At 36.7% G+C, this 24,036-nt stretch overlaps 1 protein-coding gene across 1 annotated transcript in view; it reads right to left on the bottom strand.

The window, feature by feature from the left end:
• ARHGAP12 (Rho GTPase activating protein 12) overlaps positions 1 to 24,036 on the bottom strand; it is a 45,036-nt gene that overhangs the window by 7,528 nt on the left and 13,472 nt on the right. Inside the window, exons 5-12 of the mRNA XM_031554023.1 lie at positions 16,448 to 16,573; positions 13,001 to 13,075; positions 10,745 to 10,806; positions 9,461 to 9,542; positions 7,297 to 7,419; positions 2,839 to 2,943; positions 2,421 to 2,519; positions 694 to 796 (exon numbers count right to left, since the gene is read on the bottom strand). Of these exons, the coding sequence (XP_031409883.1) occupies positions 694 to 796; positions 2,421 to 2,519; positions 2,839 to 2,943; positions 7,297 to 7,419; positions 9,461 to 9,542; positions 10,745 to 10,806; positions 13,001 to 13,075; positions 16,448 to 16,573 (775 nt within the window). The remainder of the gene's footprint in view (positions 1 to 693; positions 797 to 2,420; positions 2,520 to 2,838; positions 2,944 to 7,296; positions 7,420 to 9,460; positions 9,543 to 10,744; positions 10,807 to 13,000; positions 13,076 to 16,447; positions 16,574 to 24,036) is intronic.

The following is a 24,036-nucleotide window of genomic DNA, read 5'->3' as shown; positions in this document are numbered from 1 at the left end:
TAGCATCTATTTTTCAAACTGCCAAGAGGCTAACCTGTCACCAAGTGCTGTCTGTGAAAATAACTAAATAGTAACTAAAAATGAACATGGAATTTAAAACTTATTGCTATGTTTCAAAACTAGCCCTGTCTCTCACCAACCATTTTAAATGAAATAAATACTTCCTTGCAATTTACATACGGCCTAGAAGTAAAGGACAAAACAGACTGCCTGATTAATATATTTCTTTGCAAAGAAAAATTTCTGTGGCTAGAAGAAATTTCTTTCAAATTCTGAAAGTGTGATTAAAATTTTTTCATTTCTGTAAATGATCCAATATAGGGTTAGCAACTTAGTGAAACTGAAGTGTAAGTGAAAATATTTACAGATGCTGTACCATGGACAAAAAAGTAAAACTATCCAAATCTGTTTTGAACAAGGACAAAGAGATTCTTATGTGAAACAATTTATGTCAGAGAAAACACCCAATTACTTCTATACATTTGACAAAAGTGAGTGTACCTTGAGAATAGATTATTTCTTTACTGCCTGTTTTATTCTACTTTTTAAGTATGATTAGAAAAACACAGATAAAAGTCAGTAACCAAATGGAAAAAGGCCTCTTGAATTCTTTTCCATTTATACACGAGTGAAGATGAGGTAATTATTTTCTTTGCATTCCTAAAATCAATTATTGGAAAGTTTTCTACTCACAACGAAGTTTCTTAGAGTCTTTATTCTCTTTTTCTTTGTCTTGTTTTTCCACCCCAGGAGAATCTGGTACCTCATCTTCTAATGCTTCATCAGATTCTACTACCTATTACATTTAAGAAGATAAAGGTAAATTTACCAATTCACAGAATACACCATTAAAAAACTCATTTCATGTAGACTGCTCAACAACATACTTTTATTTTCCCTTTCACTTAATTCTTTCCAGAATTCTAGATGCTAAAATTATCTTCAGAGATGATACCATTCTCGCTGGCAGTAACTTTGAGAAGTATTTGGTCGTAAGACCCAGTACAGTACAGACAAAAGCTTAATTACATTAACTTTTTTCTTCCTCCCAAATTCAGTAGACATCAGCTGTTTCATTCACATGACCTGCAACAGAAGCACCTGACTGATAAAGTCAAAATCAATTTCTACAACATTTATCCTGTTGCTAATCTCCCTAGTTTAAGTTTTCTGTGATAGAAACAAACTGCCAGTTGGAGAATTAGACCTCTGTCAAAGTACACTCTGAATTCAGTCCAACAGAGTAACTGTACCAGGGTCCAAAAGCCTTGCTCTGTGGATTAATGTTCTTTCAGCATATTCTCAAAAAGAATAAAAAACCCACAGTTAAATGGAAATGCAAATTATATTGCTGTATGATGGCAGATGCTGAAGTTTAAGAAATTGTCCGCTGCCTCACACCTATGTTGCATTCCATCAGGAAATGAGAAGAAAGCTTCCTTTGGTCTCAATATATAACATCAGTTAATTTGCATTTAACTTGCACAGCAGATGTGAGCTTTAAACAGCCCTCATTCCTCATTGTTTTTCAAAAGCTTCAGATAGACTTTTCAAAATGTCAACAGTCAGTATATTCAAACATTCAATTAATGTCCCTGCCAAGGATCCAACTGCCACTGACATCATGTGAACAGGATTCTCTTCCTCAAAGCTTTTTAGGACTGTTAAATTTCAGATCTCCTAGATTTGAATATATCACCTAGAATTTAGGTTTGTAAAATGGACCAATTCTAATCTAACAACTTCAAAATTTGTGTGTGTAAAAATAGAGCAGATATCCTTCACAGATATTCCTTCTATATAACATACTGACATAACAGCTCCCTGAGGGAGGACAGAGACATGAATCTAAGCTGTAGCCTTCGTTTGGGCTTCAGATCTGAGCAAGCCACAGCCATCATAGGAAAAACATTCACAGCTAGTATTACAATAGAGAGTTTTTCTTCAAACTTAAGTTTGCTTCAGATCTGATTGATTTTTGTACCCAAAACTTTCAGTGCTTCAAATTATCAGATGGTCTAAATAAGGTATATTTTTCCCTGTGCAGTATTAGGTCTCTTGGCTTTTGATTCACACTTTAATTTAGTCTGAAGGGAATAGCAATAGCAGATGCTAAAGCAAGCATTCTTTTGTTGGTCGCCCTCCCTTTCACTCCCCATCTCTTTTCTTGAGAGAAAAAAGCAGCTCATTTCTGAGGAGATCAGTCCACACCTCCCAGTTCTTAATCCAGCGGATCACCGCTCTTTTCTTGACACAATTTAATTTTATTTCTTATCACTGGGAATCATCATATCCCCATCCCATTCCCAAGAAAACGACAAAATGAAGATGTATATGAACTACTTGGAGTAATTACATGAATTATTTTGCTAAAAAAAATACTACCTTGAAATCACAGCCTTCATTATTCAAATACCTACCTGATTGTTGATGGTGTAGTTAAGGACTTTATACCATTCATTAATGAAGCTGTCATTATCAGACTGAATTAAGAGCTCAGTTCCCTGGCGGGTTTTTAGCTTTAAAGAAACAAAAACAGATGTCATCAGAACTGATAAACATACTAAGCTGAACTCCAAAATCAAATTACATGAAGTTAAACTTCGCTCTGGCACAACTTTCAGATGATAAATAGCTACTCTAAAATCAGTAAAAGCACAAAGTAAGTCGTCTTAAAATTGAAAAGTATATCCTGTGCAAATATATTACGAAAGGACATCTCTTGCAGATACATATATTTAAAGAGAAGAAATGCAAAAATCCTGAACTAAGTTTTTAGAGATGATTTTTGAAGTTGCTTGAATGCTTAGAGTTTTGCATTTAAGTAAAATAATTTACCTCAATAACATTCTTTTTGCTGGATTTGTCCTTTGAAGCCCAGTCAATCAATGCCCCTTTGAGATCCACTGTAAATTCTGGCTTGGACTGATTCACACCAAACTTCTGGAAAAAAAAGGAACAATGATGATGAACTTTTAAAAAAATACAAATAACAAAAGCTTCCAAGATATATAGACTTGCAATTCCTAAATGTAACACACTATCACTTGATTCACAGCCTACACGACTTAAAGCAAACACAGTATCCTGCCAACAAAAAAAACTAACATAATACCAGGAAAACTGAAACAAACAAAAAGCACCAAAAGCTCTTTATTCATTCCTATTATGAACAGCTCAGCCTAAAGATTTTAAAATTCCAGTAGTTTTAAATTCTGATCAGATTTCAGCAGACTTGTTCCTACTGAAAGTGGTAGAAGTCTACAGAGAATTTGATCATAGCTTGATTCTTGTAGAAAGTCTCAAGCATCTTCAGTTTTTACATTCTCAGAACAAAATTTCTTTTTAAATGTTCCCAGTGCCACTTTCATACTAAAGCTATTCAGTATTTTCCTTTAATGTTCCCTTAGTACGTTTCCTTTAACATATCCTAGTAAGTAAACAGAAATCAATTTCACTGTCTAGCTTCTAAAAAACAAGTAACCAAAGCAATTAAGAGGCATTTAACTCATTATCAACCCTTCAACCAGTTTGGAGGAACACAGCACGAATAAGAGCTATCTTTACCTCCTACTTTTACTATTATGCTAGGTATAGCCAAGTACTTCTACCAGGGTCACAGTCTACATCCCATAGCTTTAAAATATAATTTCTCAAGAAAGACAGTTCTCAAAAAAAAAGCTAATTGTTAGTAAGTTTTGTTTGTTTTTAATGTATAGAGAAAGTATTAAGTCAATTGGCTGCAGAACAAAAAAATTTATGTACATTTGGGGACAGTCTGCAGCATCAAATCCATCACAAAGGTTCTTTTCTAGTTATTAAATAATAATAATTTAAATCTATAAAATCTATATATTTTGTGCTCATGTGACAACACTCAGGCTGACCCGAGTCTCAGGACAGCCTCCTTGCTGCAAACATCACAAGGCTTCCAGTCGGTACCACAACAACCATACCTGAGGTATATGAGAAAACACAGTTCAGAAAACAGAACTAATCTGCTGCTTCTGATTAAATTCACAGCAAGGATGTTAATTAATGCCAGCAGTGTTTTAGAAAGGCTGTTTACAGCTAGAAAATATTCCTGCCTGATTCATAAAGGCAATTAAATGATGATCAGAATGAAACAACCTAACCTGTGAAATATCAGAATGAAAAAAATACTTCCAATTTACACAATGTCAACTAACATCTGAAAAAACCGCCTGCTTTCTATCTTGATTCTCAGATTTCTCATCTAAGGATGTTTCTTAATAGCTTTTGGTTGAGTCCCAGCTCGTAAATGGAGTTCACAACAACCTTGGTGCATGTTGGAAAACATTTAGGGTTTGCCACTGGAGAGAGATGAGACTAGAGCTGAAGTCCTCTGCAAGATGAGGGATTTGTTACCAATGACTTCCTCATGATGCTGAGCAGCAAAGGAGATGACCTGCAATAGGTGAAGTCAGTTAACAACAGCCACAGGTGTTTAGACCACAAGGAGTGGTTCCCTGCTGCCTCTGGTATGCCCCGGTATGCAGAACTCCAGGTGGCAGCTCCCACTGCTACCTCAAACACCGCTGTACTTTTTTTTTTTTTTTAAGCCTGACTACCTTAAGCACATCTGAAAAATACAGGACAATCCCCCTCAAAAAAAAGAAGAAAAAGAGCCAGCTATTGCTAATGGTGGGAGGGAACAGCCAAGCAAACACTCTAAGCCTCTCTACAAAGCACCTGTGATATACCAGTGTATCACAGACTCATCACAAACTTAGAATTTCCTTGAAGAAAGAAGTTTAACCTTCACTCTCCTACGAGCTTCCCTGCCACAGCTCTTATCTGTTTCTGCCTGCGTGGAAATCAGAGACCAGCCACCATTTTCCTCCTCAAAAGCTTCCAGGAGCAAATCCTGTAAAGGCTGCCAAGATGCTCAGCTTACGAGGGTTAGCTAGAGGCAACTGAATCCTCCCGAAGCACACAGGTTTTCCTGAGTGCAATAATAAGAAAAGTTGTCCCTTTAGCATCCTGGAAACAGAGCACATTGCTAGGCCAGCACTGGTCAAGCTACATTCAGTCCTTACTCCCGATTCTGACTGCAGTTCTCTTTTCCGCTGTTCAGGGAAGCTGCAGAGAGCAGAAATGAAAGAGGGAAGAGGTCTAGAACATGGTGCTGAGAAAAGCCCTAACATAGTAAGTTGTCCTAGAGTCTCTTCTGACAGATTTTTCTAGGAGAAAGAAGTCATGGGATGTGTTTATTCAAGGCAGAGATAATTTCCCCTTTTTGGAAAGCGTAACAGCTTTTTTCTTTTTTTTTTTTCCTTCGGACAAAGATGCTGAGTTGCATGAGGACTGCCTTGGAGATACGTGCTGACATCAGAATCACGCTTTTCCTTGTTTTCAGGAGTTGTCTCCACATCATGGGAGCATGCATAGGACAAACCACGCAGCCCGTAGTGGGATATATTTCAGCTTTTTTTGGAAAGTGAACTGGCTTTTATGTATAGGAAGACATTGGGAGACACAAATGACATCAGCCAGTCTAATAATTCTGTTCCTAATCAGTTTCATACAACTTTCTAATTCCATGTCTTCTTCAGAAACAGTGCCAAGGGACAGATGCTTCTTTGGGACTGGTAACAGAACTTCAGAACTTACAGCTCAGATGAGAAAAAGAAAAAATGTGAAGACATTCTATTTTACCATAGCAGAATTAGAGAGATTTTCTGAAATCTAGTAGAAGTATTTACATTTCAAACATTTCTCATTATTATCAGCTGAGCCCTGTATACTCAGCTGTGCAATACTGATGAACTACAGCAATGTACATACAGCACTCTTGTCTGCTGTAAGGAGCGGTATGACACAGTACACAGAGCTTGCCCACATGAACTGTGAAGAGCTTATTTCCTTGATCTTTCAGTGGGAAGTTTACTCACTTCTGGTTTACCACCAGCACACCCGACACTGAAGAAATGCAGCTATGAAATAAGGTTGACAAACAAATCCTTCTAGCAATTACTATTTGCTGCAGTTGTTTTTCTTTTTGAAGCCTCATCACTAATATCCATCAATAGCTATTACATCTCATTCACAACAGAAGAGAAAAGCTTTCAACATACTGAAAGAATTGAAAGAGAGATGAGTGAAATCCACTATTTCCCTTACAGAAAACAGCATCTTAAAGAATATAATAATACATAAAAATTATATGGCTTCCACACACACAGGTTCATTGGACAGAAATAAAAAAAGCTGCATCATTTTTAGCACAAGTTTAATTGAAAAAGCCTACAGTTACTACCTCCTTACAAAAAATAATAATAATAGAGCTATGGTAATCAAAAAGTCTCACATTTTCAAGGATCTTAATGGAATCCAAAATATTTAGCACTCTCTCCACTCTGCAGGGAACACAGGAGAGATACCAATGTAGTTATAGTGACCACCAGATTATAGTCCTCAAAAAGTCAAGTGATACATTGCTTTTAATGTCATATGAGATTTTTATATATATATATATATATATATTTCTTTACTATGAAAGTTTAGTTTGATTCTGGTTAAATTAATAATCAGCACTAAGACATTAAAAACTGCTTATATAGCCAGTCAAGCCTGTTTCTTTCTTCTAACAAGAGTCTTAATTATTTTCTTCCTTTCCACCATGAAACTACCATATTAGCTACCAACATTTTTTCAGTTTCCAACAAAGAGTACATCCAAGCTTGGCAGCTACACTTCAAAATATGACTAATACAGATGCTTAAATTATACATAAGGAGTTCTACAAATTTATATTAGCTTTCTGTATGCAGCATGTATCCAGAACACCATTGAGCTCTTTTCCTTTTTTTTTTTTTTGAATACATAACATTTTTATTTCAGTTATAGCTGAAATTAACCAATATCATGTACATCAGTGTATCAAAGGCACCACAGGAGCCTTAAAAACAGTCTGAATTAGTTCTGTTAGAAAGAATTAGACATAGTACCTGTTAAAAAGAAACAAAATGTGACCACATCATGCTGTTTATTAGTTAAGACACTAGTGGTTCAAACGTTAGGCAAATCTGGGATTATAATTCAGGCGCTGATGAACCAGACAATCTTTGTTCCATTAAAACAACTGCAGCATTATTGCAATAAACTTGTTAATTTGCATCTTAAAAAAGGAAAAAACTTTGAAAAATAGCAAACAGGATACATAAGGTGTTATTTGAAGTGATAAAACTTAACCTTTGGAATGTTTAAATTTACTTTCAAGATTAGTGGCAAATGGCCTTAGAGTGACAAGAGGCATGCAACAAGAACACATACACTGATAGCTGAAACTTGGGCAGAGTTTACATAGGTGACAGCAGGTCGACGACTGAGAGCATTTTTCCAAGAAGAAAGCAGCGAGAGCAAGAGCTCAGGGATTGAGCCCCCTTGGCAAAATGACTTGATGAGAAAAAGGAAGAAAAGTGATGAAGTCACAAAACAATGCACAAAAGATGATATGGTTACATCAATGACTAGACACAGCTAAAAAATATTCTTCTGCTAGATGAAGAAGCGAAGAGGAAATTCTTCTCTCATGTCACATAGACTTGACTTTACTCAATTAAAACATTGATAAAGATCAAAGCTTCTGACAAGAGAGGTGGAATTTTTAATATCCCCCCCAAAAATCTTGTGTGCAAAGATCAAAAAGAGCACGTGTTGAGTAAGCCAAATGCGAACATGCACACAGTTGATGCTCTCCCTTGACATTCTCAATTTAATTATAAATATGACTAGTACCAACAGAATAAACTTGTGCATACTGTCAGTATTTCACTGTTTCATGCAGAAATATTCTTACTATACATATAGTGATCACAATACTTTTGCTGCACTTAAGTTATCAAAAGAATTGGTAACTTGTTTTTTCCACTAAATGGCTGTTTGAAAGATGTAACACTGGTCTCCCCAGCCAAGCAGAGTTACACGACTATTATTATTATTATTTTTTTTTTAAACAGATCATTCAGTCTGGCATACATTTATTCATTTATAACTGTATCATACAATCAGGAACAGTGATATAGTAAACAGTTAAAATTACTGTGCTGTGTTTTTGTTTTGCTTTTTTCCATCAATTGTTAAATTTGGATTAAGAGATTAAATTTTTTTAGAATAAAAAAGTAATAGTATTCTTTGTACACAGAGACCAAATATCAAACCTCATCCCTGTATGGCTGGGAATTTTCCAGTTCATGAAGTAGGATGATGAAAATGGACTTGACTGAACAACAGACAGTGACTAAAGGGCATGAAAGAAGATGAGAGCAAGTTTTAAAGCTTTCCAAATCCTAACACTTCCTGCTTTAGAATTCACCTTTTAAGATTCTCCAATATTTCTTCAATATATTTTGTCAGTGAAGTTAATGTATGAAAAAGTAGTTCACAAGTTTTTTTATTATTATTATTATTATTATTATTATTATTATTATTATTATTTCTCTCACTTGTGAATAATACTAACTATATACCAACATTTACAGGTGGGAAAGCCATTAACTTTCCAGGTGTACATGTTTCTGTTCATTTTTCTGTGCTTGACCCTCTGATGTGCATCATACCCTCTTCCCCTTCCCACACTCAGTATGGGCAGATCTCCTTAGGTTACAAAGTCCACTTTCTAAAACAAACAGTGCAGTTCACCTTATCTTATGCTTCTAATCCATATTCTTTCTTCCTTCCCTACTGTTTTCCACCTGTTTGACCACCTTGTCCAACTTCATCATTTCCATTCTCTGCTACTCCCAGTGTTTTTAGTCAAGCAAGTTTACCCACTTTTGTGCAACCACCCCTTCTGCAGCAACAAAATGGCAGAAAAAAAAACCAAACTCAGAGCTTTGGGAAAGAACAGTCAATAACAATTTGCTGCCCAAAAAGAACTGTAGCAGCAGAAAGTGAGAAAGATCAGCAAAGCACAGCAGCATAGCTTACGTCAGTAAAATGAAATTTTGTTGGGCAAGATGCAATTTTGTTGTTATCAGTGTGACGACATCCTGGAATAACTAACACTGTATATGACTTCTCCTTAGCTATTATAGGAGATCTACATTTATTTTTAATATCAAACTTCCAAAGTAAGTAGGTAAGCCATAGGTAACAAACCATTTTTATACTGATTCATGTAGGAATGTAGCAGGATTATAGCCAGTTTAACTACAATGTTATTAAACTAGAAATGATATCAATATTGAAGAATTTTTGCCATCGTCTTCAGTGTGAAATTTTTCTTTCAAAATAGATGCAAATACTTATCAGACATTATGTGGATATAAAACAAAAGTTCAAAGCCATCACTAACAGTAAGACAACAATGCAATTTTTTTCTTTCTAATTGTGCATACATATTGGTATTTAAGACCAATAAACAACAGGGCTGTAATTTGTTGTGCTTTATGATATCAACACTTAAAAGAAAGTGAGGCCTTGTTGCAGAGCTTACCCAGCCAGTTCCACTTCCTTGGGTTTTAGTGAACAGCAGTGATGAACCTTGTAATACCGCCCAGGATGACATCCAATTCTTTCTGTAAATATTTGTAAACAAAACATAATAAATTGACTTTAAAAGCAGATACTAAAGCTGTGTGTCACTGCTGCCCAGCTAACCTGCATGTTAATATACTTAACCATATATTGTCATTAGTGCCATCAGTAAGTCTTAATTGCTTGCATATTTGCAGAAGTGAACATATGTTAATTGTCCCAACCTGACCATCAAAATCTAAATCAAACAAACCTAATTAGTAGTGGGAGCAGTTCACCAGAAGGAATGCCATACAATTATAATTTCAAAAGGGCTAATCTGGAATGCTCAGCCTACTGTGTACTAAGGAGATTATGCCAAAGCACTGCATAATTCTGAAATTGACTGATCACATCTTACTGGGATGTACGTGTCCCACTTTTATGCAATAAGCTCATTTACACCAGGAACAAAATATTTGTACACATCCAAAAAAATACAGAAAAGGAACAAATCAGTTCTTCAGCTGTCTGACAATTTTTGTGCCTGAATATCTGCCCTGAGGTTAATAATAAAATAAAATAGAAAGCTTTACAAGCTCTAACAATCCATTCCCACTATCTAAATATTAGTTATTATTGAACAGCTCTCAAAGTGACAGAAGGATCACGTTGCATCCTTCTGGTAAAGCAGCCCAATAATCCAGATCAATGATTCCAAACAGATTTGACCTACGTGTTGAGGGTATAGTGCACCAGCAGCAGCTTTTATGAGCCACCATCTACCTCTTCCTACTGGGCTCTTAGGAGCAGCTCTGGGGAACCAAGTTGGAGATCAGACCTGCTGCCCACCTGCCCTGGACTAGGTCAGAGGGTCTCTAGAAGATCAGCTGTGTGCTAACAATTTAATCCTTAAAAAAAATAATGCTTCATGTTTCAGAAATTTGGGAATGTTGATATGGATGTATACAATAGTAGACCTAAGAAAATCCCTTTCAAAAAATTACAGGTAAAAAAGTAAAGCTAAATTAAATCTGAGGAAAAACCACATTTAGACACTATTTGGAACTGACTGCAAACACTAGAATTAGGTTAGACAGTATTAGTTGGTTTTACATTAGTATTTATAATGCAGGTGCCCGCCTCTGAAGCAAAAAAAGGAAACTAAAAATGAGGCCATTCATCACAGGTAGATCAGCACTGATAAACATGAAATATCTTGCCCACTCGTATGTACACGTACTTCTAAATGTTCAAGACCTACCGAACTTTCTTTCCATTTTCTGTAATTTTTGTCACATTCAATAATCCATACTTCTCTTGACCCTGCAAGATGGAATAAGACAAATTAAAAAGAAAATTCACTTTTATTGCCATCACATCACTGAATTCAATCCCCTCAAACAATCAGTATCTGGCAACAAGCCATCTTTGCCAATGTAGTAATTTAAGAAACTACTGTTAAGTATATTTAAACATGCAGCATCAGTAAAATCAAGATTTTTCATGGGAAAATATTACAGTATACCAATTATCATTAAGAAGGTATAATGCTTTCCTTCTATAGGGCCAAGGTTCTTTAAAAGAAAAAAGCTTAGAACTTTTGTGGTATAATACAGTGGAAATTTTAAACAAGAATATATTGATTTGTACAGTAGTAATCTTGTGTTTGTGTCTTTCACTAAAAAAGGAGATATCTGACAAACAACCTAAATTCTTCAACGGAATTCTTCAACTCAAGTTAAGTAATTGTATATTTTAAACAAATCATTCCTGAACTGCATAAAAATATTAATATATCAGTTTTCAAAACAGATGAGCAAAGCATTCCATGTCCTACTTTTTCCTAACCCCAAGTGAAAGATTAGAATTTTAAGCTACTTAATTATGCACTGTGGATGAAAATCATTTATATTTGTATGCCATTGTAAAACTCTGGAGATCAAGCAGTGAAAAGCAGAAAAAGAACAACAATGAAGAAAAAGGGTATGTTTAAGTTACAAAGGGGTGAATATTTCTAGCTTTTGTGTAAGAATAAGAAAATAAGGCATATTTTTTAAAAAATATTTCAGGATAAAAAGGAAACAGTCAATTTGCACCATTCTCAAAATGAATAAACAAATTCTACCATTTCTAGTCACTCCAGCTTTGTCCCAACAGTTCTGTGTTTTTCTTAATTCCTTTCAGTTACAGCTCTTAACAATTCCCAATTTAAGAAATAATCTATTAGTTGAAATAATCAACTAGGGAAAAGATCTAAATAAGCTTTATCATAACAAAAACATCCTCTATTTTAGATCCATTGAAAATACAAGATATTTAGAGAAGAATGTTAGAGAGAACGTCTCAAATTTAAGCAGACCGCAGAATAATCACAGAATACAGAAGAGGAAAACTTGACTCTGACATTGTCTTTATCAGAGACAGAGCTGTATTTCATGAATCTTACACATTTTTTTGCATGTTTTTGTGGTTTGCATTAAACAAGAGATGTGTTTTCAAAGATAGCATTTATCTGGTGATTCATGTTGTTATGGTCCATTAGTAATTGCTCGTCTTAATCTAATATCTCTACTGAGTCAGAGTACTTTCCCAAGCCAGTGAAAATAATATATATTTTCCAAAAATAGGATCTCACTGACTGGGTAACCCATGCTCTCTTTCTCAAATATTCTGTAGTATTAAAAAATTGCACATGGAATCATTAGTAATGTTCCAAAAAAAAACTACTTGGAAAGCATATCATCATGCCTTACTTAACAGCAACACTAGAGGGTACTCAGGAGAAAACTGTGGTAATATTTAACTGAGGGGAAGAAAAGCCTAAATGGCAAAACACAAAAATACAACTTTTTTTTGTAATATTAAGTTCCAGAGACAGCTAAAAAGAACAGACTTTTTTTTCCCCTTTTGTTTAAAACCAGTAGCAAGTTCTGCTACAAAAATCTAACATCGCAAGATCAAACAAATGTTCACTTTTAAAACTTCAACTCAGGCAATAAAAAAAATCTGTTTAACATTCGTAACAAGTCTTTAGCAAGTTGAAGTTTTCCTCCCATTATTCTGTGGAAGCAAAAAGACAAGCTTATTTATATAAGGCTCTCAAGATTACTACATCCTTTCAAGGAGGTGAAAACACAAGTGAAAAATAAAGGCATCACATCGTACCAGCTACTAGTGACTGATGATGATGATAAACACAGAGGATACAGAAAGTTTATTTCTGCTTGTAAACGACCAGGTTGCTAGGTATAAAGTCATGACTTGGAGGAAAAAGTCAATCCTATATAATTTGACACAACTAAGCTACACATTCACCACTCTTACAAAGTTGTTTTTAAATCAAATATCCTTTTTTCTTTTTTTGAAAGCACAGTTGGATGCAATACGTTCCTTTTATAGTGTCATTAGTTCTTTCCCATTCTTTTCTCTCAATAACAAGAAAGTTTACTGACAACTACCTAACCACAAATAGCACATTTCTACAACATCTATTTATTTAAACAATTTCCATACTGACTGTGGCTTGATGCTTCGGTGAAGAAGGAGAGGACTCATTTTCAGGAAAACTGGCCTTAGAAGAACTTGATGATTCCTATAGAATTTAAATAATCAGTATAAATTATTCTTTTCCACAATTTTTTTAATTAAAAAATAAAATCTTTTTCACCCCCTAAAGGCACACTTTCCGATTTCCCCCACGCTCTCACAAAAATAGGTTGTTCTGAGGATTCATGATATTCTGAGGTACTTGTATTATAAACCTTCTTAACTAAACAGTGTTCTTACAATACTTACGGCCCAATCAAACCAGATTATTAAGCATGTACCCATTTGAAAAAAAAAAAGTTAATACATACTTTATCAGCTTAAAGCAAAGCTTTCATCCATATTAAGGAGCAGATTTCTTTGTATGACTGCAATCACATTATGAAGCATGTTTGTAATACAAACATATTACAAGGCACCACGTGTAAAATGAAATTTGAAGAACAGAATATGCTTCTGTATGGACAATAATTTTAAGACCAGCATAAAAAATAGCTATACATACAGAAAAGTATATACCAGCTCTATTAACTTTTGTGAGTCGTGGCAGTTAATTTCATTATAGTAAAGGACCAAAACTTCCTAGAGATTTGCATTCTTCTTCTAAACTAGACATTAATGATGGAGCAAAAGAAAACGTCTGAAAACCAGAAAAATGCTGGAACCAAAAAGGCACGTGTGTTTCCTCTGAGGTACTGACTGATTCGCACAGATGTATCCCATAAAAATCTGGTAAAGAATTTCAAATAGAAGAAAACCAGCATATGGTCTCTGTTACTTCTCATGCATTTCTCCTCCACCCCCCTTTTAATTCTCTTGACAGTTCTCCCAAATTCTGTGCTTCCATTTGAATAGAAGTGTTTGTTTTTTTTCCCTGCGCACCTGCACTTTAAAATTCACTTAATACATCTGCCTACAGAAGTGGCACTTGGACTCTACCATTATCTCTTTGACTAAAACTTTACCATTACCTCTTTGAAACAATAATAGCATTCCTATGGATAGACTATGTTTTCCACATTTTCAGATGTTCACAGGACAAAAATGACCAAATTCAGGAAAGCAACAGGGAGAACACTAAAAAAGTAGCTTCCCCAGGAGTCAACTAAAAAGCTAAGTTGGGGTTGGTGAAACCACCCATCTGAAAACCAGTTGCTATTTTTATACTTATTTAATTCCATAGTTCTCATGCACTAAGCAGCTCTGGAAGAAGACAACTAGTACACATGGTCATTAACTAATCCTTTATCACACACTGCCTCTAAGCAACACGTGTAACAGCGTGTCTACCACTGATAATAAAATGGTTGCATCGCTGCACTAAACAAATGAACTGTCTCCCTGTCCTTCCACAAAACACTCATGGTACATTTTTAATTTTCTTGAAGCAGGAACATTGTGCGTTACATGAAGTTACATACAGACACCTTGTCAATAACAAATGCATGATGCCTGTTTATTTTAAAGCTGTTGGAACTGCAGTAACTTTAAGCTACTGACTTAAGACTTTCCAGATGTGGTTTATACACAATTTCTCCTGGTTACTATACTAGACATTTGTACAGTTGCACACTTGTTTCACTGGGCTTAAGGTCTTGGTACTAGACTATTGGGTCTTGAAGTAAGCAGCTCCACCTAATCAGTGCTTTACATGAGCATCTTTATTTGATACTGAGCTACATAAAAGCCAGTCCAAAGCAAATTTAAGTCTTGTAAAAAAAAAAAATTATTTTAAAAGCATTGCCAAAATTTTAATTTATTGCCAACAAAAGAGTTTATACCCATGAAATGTAAACTTTACATGAAGCTAGAGGACTCCCTTCAGCTTTGATTTTGCAGAACTCCATCTGGCCATTCAAACACAGGTGACAACATTTGATAGATAAAGATGCTTAAGAGGAACAGTAAGTACGAAGAAGGGCAAAGAAACCTTGAAACTGCTAAAGCTAAACTGATGCAGAGTGGGCGGTTGTCAGCCAAGCATGATCCCTGGGTCCTCTGCACTACAAATGACATTCTAAACTGACAGCTCCAACACTTAAAATCAAATTCAATAAATTCTGTTCTGAAGAACTAAGTCAACTCATGGTAACTCACTTGCCTCCTTTTCCACAACAATCCATTCCAACACAAACTACTGGGATATTCCAGAAATAACATGTCAGGCATGTAACATTCTGAGCCGTAGATCCATTTTCATTACTACTACTGTGTTTTGTCCACTTGTCTTGGACATGGGCATGTGTAATTGCACACTTACTGGTCATTCTCCATACTGCCAGAAATACACTGACGTCATTTCATTTCTCCATGTATCTTTACAAAATGGAAGTTTACAAGACAGTTTGCTGGCATCTTATTGTTAGTAGCCTGTGCTAACACTTCAGCATTAAGATGCATTTCTGTTTCCATGAATCTCGGGTCAGACTGCTGTGAAGTTACAAAAATCAGCAAGCAATTCATTACCCCTACAACACCAATTTCAGTTCCTCTCTGCTTACATCAGCTCTCCACTTGCACTGGCAGAATGGCACAGTGCAAGTAGAAATGGCTGTGACAGAAATCAGACAAAAAAGAGATGGGCGGAGGAAGAACAACGGAGAGGCTCTGTCCCCTTGTTTGCTCAAACAGCATCTGTTAGTTGATAGTCCCGAACAGACTACCAAGAACATGCCACAAAGAATGCAGAGAAAACAGCTTCTGTTATTACTGACTCAGCTCTGTCCTGACTAAACTCCCAGCTCAGCTCTGGAGGCGAATTAAAACCAAGCATTTTAGCACTTTCAGTACTGTGCTCTGCCCTTAAACAACATTACAACCCTGCTGTAATCAAGCATAACTTTTCCTCTTTGCATATTACAAAGGAGATTAGCAGAACTGTCATTAAAGAGATTAGCTCACTACATAACACCACTATTTGTATCTTTAATTTAGAATTTTTGGTTTAGTAAGCAAAAGTTTTATTTCAACTCTATGAATACTTCAGCTACTCATCTGCCATGTTTAAAGCGGATTCATGCTTAGCATCTCCTACAACTAAAATATTCAGGCATGAAATATCAATATACCTTATATGGGAACCTTGCCCACATTCACAATTATTGAATTTAAAACCTAACTACTTTCCAAAGCCTGAACTGAATTACAGGAAATTCCTAATTATAAGTAAAATGACTATAAACATCAAACTCTGAATTAACGCTAGTTAAGATATTTCAAGGCTAAAAAGAATAAGACTACCACTGACAAAGAAACAACAACAAAATTATCAAACAGTCCTTGGATTCTCTGAATGTTATCAAACAGTGATACAAAACATAAAAACGAGATTCAGAAATTCATACATGGCAGTTTCTTTTCAATACTTCACAAATCGAAAACAGTTCACATTGCAGCATGCTGTTTAACTTGCTCCTACCTTATCGTTGGTGTCCAACACAATTGTGCTGTGCCTCCATTTTGTTAAAACTATTGGTTCTTGTAGCCTCCTGTCCAGACTCCTACTCTTTATTATATCTCTTTGCTGCTGTGGTGAAGCATTATACTAAAGAAAAGAAAAATCAAACTATAAGTAGGCTCTAATTCACACAAAAAAGGTCTGCATCTTTACAGTACAAACTTTCAGATTCCTGATTTCATTCTGGTGTGTGAAAATAGCCTTTTTTAAATTTTGTTTTTAGTTTTCAGAACCATCCTGTCTACTGCAGTCCTCTTGACAGATAGATGTTTGATTTCCTGGACAAAAGCTTACTGCAACCAACATTCAAGTCTTCATATTGCACTGACAGTAAAAAACACCTGTCATGACATAAGATGAGGATAACCCTGCTATTCTACAATAAACCATGCAGATTAAGAGTGTTTAACTGAATATAATTTTATTTGGCTCCAAGATTTCCTATGCTTAAGAGAATAGATACTAAGAAGTGAGGTGAGCACTTCCTTTTTCAGAATAACTATATCAACTACTGCTAAGGGGATTTGTTATTGTGCAACACATCTAAGTGCAGAAAACAAGTATTTAGCAGGAAATAATTTTAAGACTTGGCAGAGCATTAAAAGCAAAGGAGACAAAATCTATGTTCTGATAAACTCAACTCAACAGCATTCAGAGATGAACAGGTTGAGAAAATATAAAGGCTATGAGAAAAATCCAGCATTTAACTTCAATTCAGCTTCGCAGCATACATATAATTAGCAGAGCCATTTAAAATCATTACGTTATTAAGAACTATAAAAATATTTCAAGCAAAGTTTAACACTGAAAGTACAAACAAGAAAAGACTAAGGATTTATTTGCTTTTTATAAAGTCAGTAACAATCTCATTCTCTATTCAGAGCTAGGAGACTGAAATCTATAGACAGAAACAGAAGGAAATAAGTGTGACGCATAACGGACTACAATTCAAATGTAGCACAGGAAACTCAAATGCTCATTTTACTGAAAAAAGGCAAAAACTATCTTTGACCTCACATTGAATTCTACAGTTTTGCTACCAATTTACTACTATAAAATCAGAGCCTCAGGTCTTCAAAGATGATAACACACACTGACAAAGTACAGCAAAATTAAAGTTCAATAACATAACTGCCAACTTCAAGCTGAATAACATAATGAAGTTAAAGTTAGTGCCAAAATAACAACTACTAACACCATGGCAGAGACCGAGATAGAAGCTTTGTATTTTAAAAGGAATGGAGTTCATGTTCCAATAAGTCAACAGATACTAAGAAGCATTTAAATTATTTCAACATGCAGGGAAGTGTTAAATTACTCCCAGTTGAATAAATGCTGTAGTACGAAGAAGAAAATTCAGTACATCATGTACAAACAGAGGTGTGCTGGTTGGTACGGTAGAGATTCGCATTTGAGATTGCACTGACTTCATGGGAGGATTGGGAGGATTGGCTGACACGCCTGAAGGCTGTGCTGCCATTCAGCGAGACCTGGACAGGCTGGAGAGCTGGGCAGTAAGAAACCGGATGAGGTTCAACAAAAGCAAGTGTAGGGTCTTACACCTAGGGAGGAATAATTGCATGCACCAATACAGGCTGGGGGATGAGCTGCTGGAGAGGAGCTCTGCAGAGAGGGACCTGGGCGTCCTGGTGGACGACAGGTTGGCCATGAGCCAGCAGTGTGCCCTCGTGGCCAAAAAGGCCAATGGCATTCTGGGGTGCATTAAGAAGAGCGTGTCCGGCAGGTCGAGGGAGGTGATCCTCCCCCTCTACTCTGCCCTGGTAAGGCCTCATCTGGAGTACTGTGTCCAGTTCTGGGCTCCCCAGTACAAAAAGACAGGGATCTCTTGGAAAGAGTCCAGCGGAGGGCCACAAAGATGGTGAAGGGCCTGGAGCATCTCCCCTATGAAGAAAGACTAAGTGAACTGGATCTGTTTAGCCTTGAGAAAAGAAGACCGAGAGGGGACCTGATCCAGGTTTATAAATATCTGAGGTGTGGCGGCCATAGCGGTGAGGCCAGTCTCTTTTCAGTGGTACGTGGAGACAGGACGAGGGGAAATGGACATAAGCTGCAGCATAGGAAGTTTCGCACAAATGTGCGTAAGAACTTCTTCACGGTGAGGGTGACGGAGCACTGGAACAGGCTGCCCAGGGAGGTTGTGGAGTCTCCTTCTCTGGAGATATTCAAGTCTCGCCTGGACGCCTACCTGTGCAACCTGGTGTAGGAACCTGCTTTGGCAGGGGGGTTGGTCTCAATGATCTCTAGAGGTCCCTTCCAACCCCTACAATTCTGTGATTCTGTGCTATTGGTTTCAGCACATTTACACTCATATGTCAACTGCCACCTTACAGTGGTGAGGTTGAAGTAACTTTTCATTTGTTCTTATGTTAAATCAAAGATGAACCACCATTCACACTGCAAGAAATCTAATGCCAGCTTACTTTCTTATAATACAAGTATCCATCCGGATGCTCCTACAAAAGCAATCTGCGACAGCAGTCTAAGCAAGATGCAGCAAAACTGCCAACGTTACAACTAAAACCTAAGCAAGTTTCAACAATACTATGCTTAAAGAGCAGAAGGCTGCTACAGTATTCCTCACAACAGTTTTTGCTATAAAATGAACCGTTTATTTAATATACATATGTTATTTTATACACACACACACACACACACCTATACTTCAGTGACACTAATGAATATTATTTATGGAAACCTTCCATGCACACTCCATTTGAGTATTTTGAAGAACTCAAGTTGCAACCACAGTCAAAGACAGACTTAAAAGTATCGTGAATTAAAATCTACCTTAAGAGCTAGAATATAGTCACAGTTTATTTACAGGTGATCTATATTTAAAAGGTGTCTTTGACACCATCACGAACCACTGGGAGTCTGTTTACCTAGCAGGTAACTCCATCCCAAAGGAAAAAGGGCCTGTAAGGCAAGGCTGACACTCCAGTTTTACAAAATATACTGCACAAGAAAGCAACAGTATATAGAGCTAACAAAGTACTGCTAACGTTTCAGGAACACTGTGCTGTGCGTCTTTGCAGCGTCAGTACTTTGTGCTGGTGATACAACCAGTGTTAATAAATTGACAAAGTCCTTAAAAAGAACATTTGACATCTTTCTCACATTTTCTCACAACATAGGTGTCAAGTAAACTATTTTCACTCAAATGTTCATTGTCAGGTATATTTTCCTCTCTGTGAACAGCAAAATAAACTACTAGAGGAAAAAAGAGAAAGCTAAGTATTTCTGGACTCAAGACAAGCTTCTGCTTCTAAAATGAAGGGAGTGACTTGTGATTTCCAAAAAGAATTACAGTGAGATACAGATACTGCTTTGGACTCTGGATTCTCCAGGCAAACTAACCATGAACTACAATGGATAGATGCTACCATTTAGAGAGAAGCAGCCAGGGTGCCAGTGATGCAGTCAGATTCCTCCTTCACATCTCTGGTGTCATGTTGAAAACTAAGGCTAGGTAAGGGCCATACAGAAGTCATTCTATGACACCACATGCCTTAGCATCACACCTTAAAAAGTTGCTATCATTTTCTTAATTCTGTAATTTCTAATAATGCAGCAGAGAACTCCAAATACGTAGACTACTGCACCTTGAAAAATGACTCCAGAACTCCAGCTTGTCCCACTCAGTTACCCCTCCCTAACACTCCCAGTTTGATCCTCATTTCACGGCCAGTTCCTCTTATCAACAAGTGAGGACAACAGCAAACTGTTCATACTCCTACTGCATACACCAAGTAACCCTGACTTCTTGTTACACTGGCTCTTAGTACAGGGTGGAGACACTGCTGATACTGATTTAGGTAGCACAGGGTTATTTTCATCGTTGAAGTCATTCAGTGCTTTCATTTGCTACTTGAAAGCTTTCTATGCCTCACAGTAAATTTTTCTAACTCTCTCAACTGGCTGAATAACTTATATTTAATTTTAACCTGAAATGGAGTATGGCTCAAGGCTCTGTCCTAGCCTAATTGTGACTGAAATAAATACAACACCTCCAAGCTATTTGTAGCAGTTGTCCTCATTCTTTGGGAGATGACACAGATCTGTCAGCTTCAAGACAGAGAACAAAGATTCCTCTTTGTTTGCGCTAATAACAGACACGGTCAAAGACAAGGAATTGGGCGGGTGAAGGGAGAAAAGGGTGGGAAGCAGCTGACAGTGAAACTTGGTAAAGATCCAATGTTAAAAGCAGGTCAGGAATTAAAACAGGAACATATAAGAATATTCTGACATCCCATTATCCTTTATCACCTTGCCTACTCCACTATATTATTTGCAGTTTTCCCAGTAAATAGTCTGAAATTATTTTCTTTTCTTTGAATGATTGCTTCACAACAAAAGGATTTCTCCAGTGCTGCAACTGTGTTTGGCTTTGAATAAACTTTTCAGTTCTGTGACTGAACTAATATCAATGCAAATGTTTTGCTATTTCTTATGAACTACATAAAATGCTTTTCTTACCTTCATAAATAGAAATAAAACATTTCTTTGCTGACTGTAAAGGACCCTGCCCCACACCTTCCTTTCTTTCCCTGGAGGATTAAGGCTCCTCATGTTCCATCTGTACAGCAGCAAAGTTTGAGGCAACAGCTGCACTGAAGGAACAGTGACTGTGCAGGGCAGGAGGCTGCTGCAGAAGACAGCTCCAATTGGAGCAGAAGTGATCCAAAACCCCTCTGGACCCACTCTACTGACTTGACTGCCCTGGATGTTCTTTGCTTCACCTTCTATCTCACTGGGTTGTTTGATTTTTGATTTGTTTGTTGTTTTTATTTATTTATTTATTTTAATACACTGGAAGAGCAAACAATTGAATGTAGCAGAATCCACAGCAGGAAAGGCAAAGTCTTCTGGAAAATGTATTACAAGTTATAAGTAAAGATTAGTATCCAGTTCAAATGATAAGTCAGCTGTCAGTGAACTTAGGGCAGAAAATAGGAAAGGTCTGGGGTGTGCATCACCTGGGTGAGGCAAGGGAAGGGACTGTCCTGCTCTGCTCAGCGCTGTGCAGCCTCACCTTGAGTGCTGTGTGTAGTTTGGCCACCACAATATCAGAAGGACTTAAAACTATTAGAAAGTAACTGTCTACAGGAGGGCTGTGAAGATATAGAACAGTGAAGAAGGCAACATGTATAACTAAGTGGCTGAGGTGCCTGGATGTGCCCTGCCCAGAGCAGAGGAGCTGAGGGGAGGCCTGATGGTGGCTGCAGCTCCTCACAGGGAGCGGAGGGGCAGCGCTGAGCTCTGCTCTGTGTGACAGCGACAGGGCCCGAGGGGACGGCATGGAGCTGTGTCAGGGGAGGGGCAGCTGGGGTCAGGGAATGGTTCTGCACCAGAGAGTGGTGGGCATGGAACAGGGTGCCCAGGGCAGTGGGCACGGCCCTGAGTGCTGGAGTTGAAGTAGCATTTGGACACTGCTCCCAGACACTGGGTTTGATAGTATGGAGTCAGGAGTTGGATTTGATGATTCTTCTTGGGTCCCTTCCAACTCATGCTACCTTATGATTCTGTGTTTTTCTGTTACACTACAAAAAGTTGGGTCACGTACATCATGAGTGTTAACAGAATTTTTCAGCAGTTGTCAAAGCTACTCCATCCAGATGTTAGTTCAGCCAGAGGCATTCCGCTATTCCTAGATGTTACATAAATGTATATGACTGGAGGCTTTTTTTTTTTTAAGACTGTCTGAAGTAATTTGTGTTGTGACTCACCCTCCTCCCTTAACACCATCAGATATTTGTTTTTATATACACATACAATACTGAAGCACTAATACAGAGCACGTTCACATTTACAGCCAATGCTATAAAAGCAAAACTTTTTAATGTTACAGTACTATCGCAGTACTATATCTTGGTTCTAGTTCTAATGATGTGCAGATTACCAAGAATAATCTAAAATAAAAAAGCATTATCTTTTTTTTTTTCTTTCCTGGTTTAACAGCATCACATAACCATACTTTTCATACATTTATTTTGCAATTAATTTTGAATAAGAACACAGGATCTACATATGCCGAGGGGAAAAAAACTGATACTGAGTACTACTGTAGATTACACCTAATTTCTTTTTAAAGATCTTTTTCCAAGTAACTTAATTTTCATTTAAACAAGAGTGGCAATGCTGAAGTTTTTCTCTGGCCTTTTCTCTAAGCATTCATGAGAGTTTTCAACAGAGATAATTTTTCTTCAAAGCCATTCTGCAGTCTATGCTGTGTTTCCAGTTCATTTGTCCCAAAGCACTTTTGGAACCTGCCTCAGCAAGCTTTTCGGGAGACTGATCTTCAATCACGCCTCAACTACTCACATCGTTGTAACGTTTTCACTGTCTGTTCATCAGATACAGTTATACAGACTAGCTAAATATTTTGCTGAAATGTTTAATATATTCCACACCATTTAAAGCTAAAGGTAGGAACTTCTGTCAATACATAGGACTGTGAATTGAGAACTAAATTGCTAACTCACTTCTGTTAATCATATATTTGCTGCCACCAAAGTACTTTCAAAGATTACTCCGTAGGTATTAGTAATAGAATCTAGTCAGCTCAAGATAAATAATTTAAGGAAAGTTCCTAACAGCAATATTTGATAATTTTGATATAAACAAGAGATAAAGCAGATCAGACCACAAATTGTGAAAAACAGAGGCTAGTTTTCATTCTGTACGTGGTTACTAATAGGAGGGATCTCAGAGGCTTACACAGAACCACTAGAATATCATTACAAACACACTAAACCTCCTCTCTGTGTATTTATGTCTCACACAACAGATCTGGATTATCTTTGCAACTTTTTACAGTCGAATTAGAGCCAACTCAATGTATTTCTTGGTTCAAAGCCAACCTATTTTAGTAGAAAGCAACTTCTTCACTGTCAACTTTGTGCAGGAAGCAAAGAACAAAGCACCAAAGAAATTATTGCCCTTAATTACTTCAAACTATAAACACCTAACTATCAATCGTTTCCACCAAAACCTCTTCAAGCAGATTTTCACACTTCTACTTAATCTAATAGCTGATCAATGGCTAAGTAGCTTTTAAAAACAATAGTTACCGATTCATTATATATATTAGAAAATGTTAAATATTTAACACATCAGATCAACACTGGAGAATTCGTAAAGATAACTCAGCTCTCCAATAACACAAATTCTTCAGCTGATCTACCAAAAGAGCCAAGCATTTAGCTACATTCCAAAAGCACTATCTATTAAGGTTGCTCCTTTCTAAGTAGAAAGGACACAGGCTTTAGGGAAATAATAGCTGAGAAACACACTCTTTGAAATACTTATGCATGCAATTCTCTGAATATTTATTATGATCACCTTAATATGAAAGACTGAACAAACATCCTAACAGCCAGAAGGACACATACAAAAACATAATTATGACAAACGTTCTGAAAATGAGAATTATATGTTATTAGGTATATCCTCCGACTACCTAAATCTGTCAATTTTCCATAAAATTTTATTTTTACTCCAATATTAAGTACCAGAATATACTTCAGTTG

The sequence above is a fragment of the Meleagris gallopavo genome, chromosome 6 (assembly GCF_000146605.3).
Source record: "Meleagris gallopavo isolate NT-WF06-2002-E0010 breed Aviagen turkey brand Nicholas breeding stock chromosome 6, Turkey_5.1, whole genome shotgun sequence".
In the NCBI taxonomy this organism is placed as follows: domain Eukaryota; kingdom Metazoa; phylum Chordata; class Aves; order Galliformes; family Phasianidae; genus Meleagris; species Meleagris gallopavo.
Note: the sequence above shows the minus strand (reverse complement) of the source record. Positions and strands in the feature narration are given on the sequence as shown.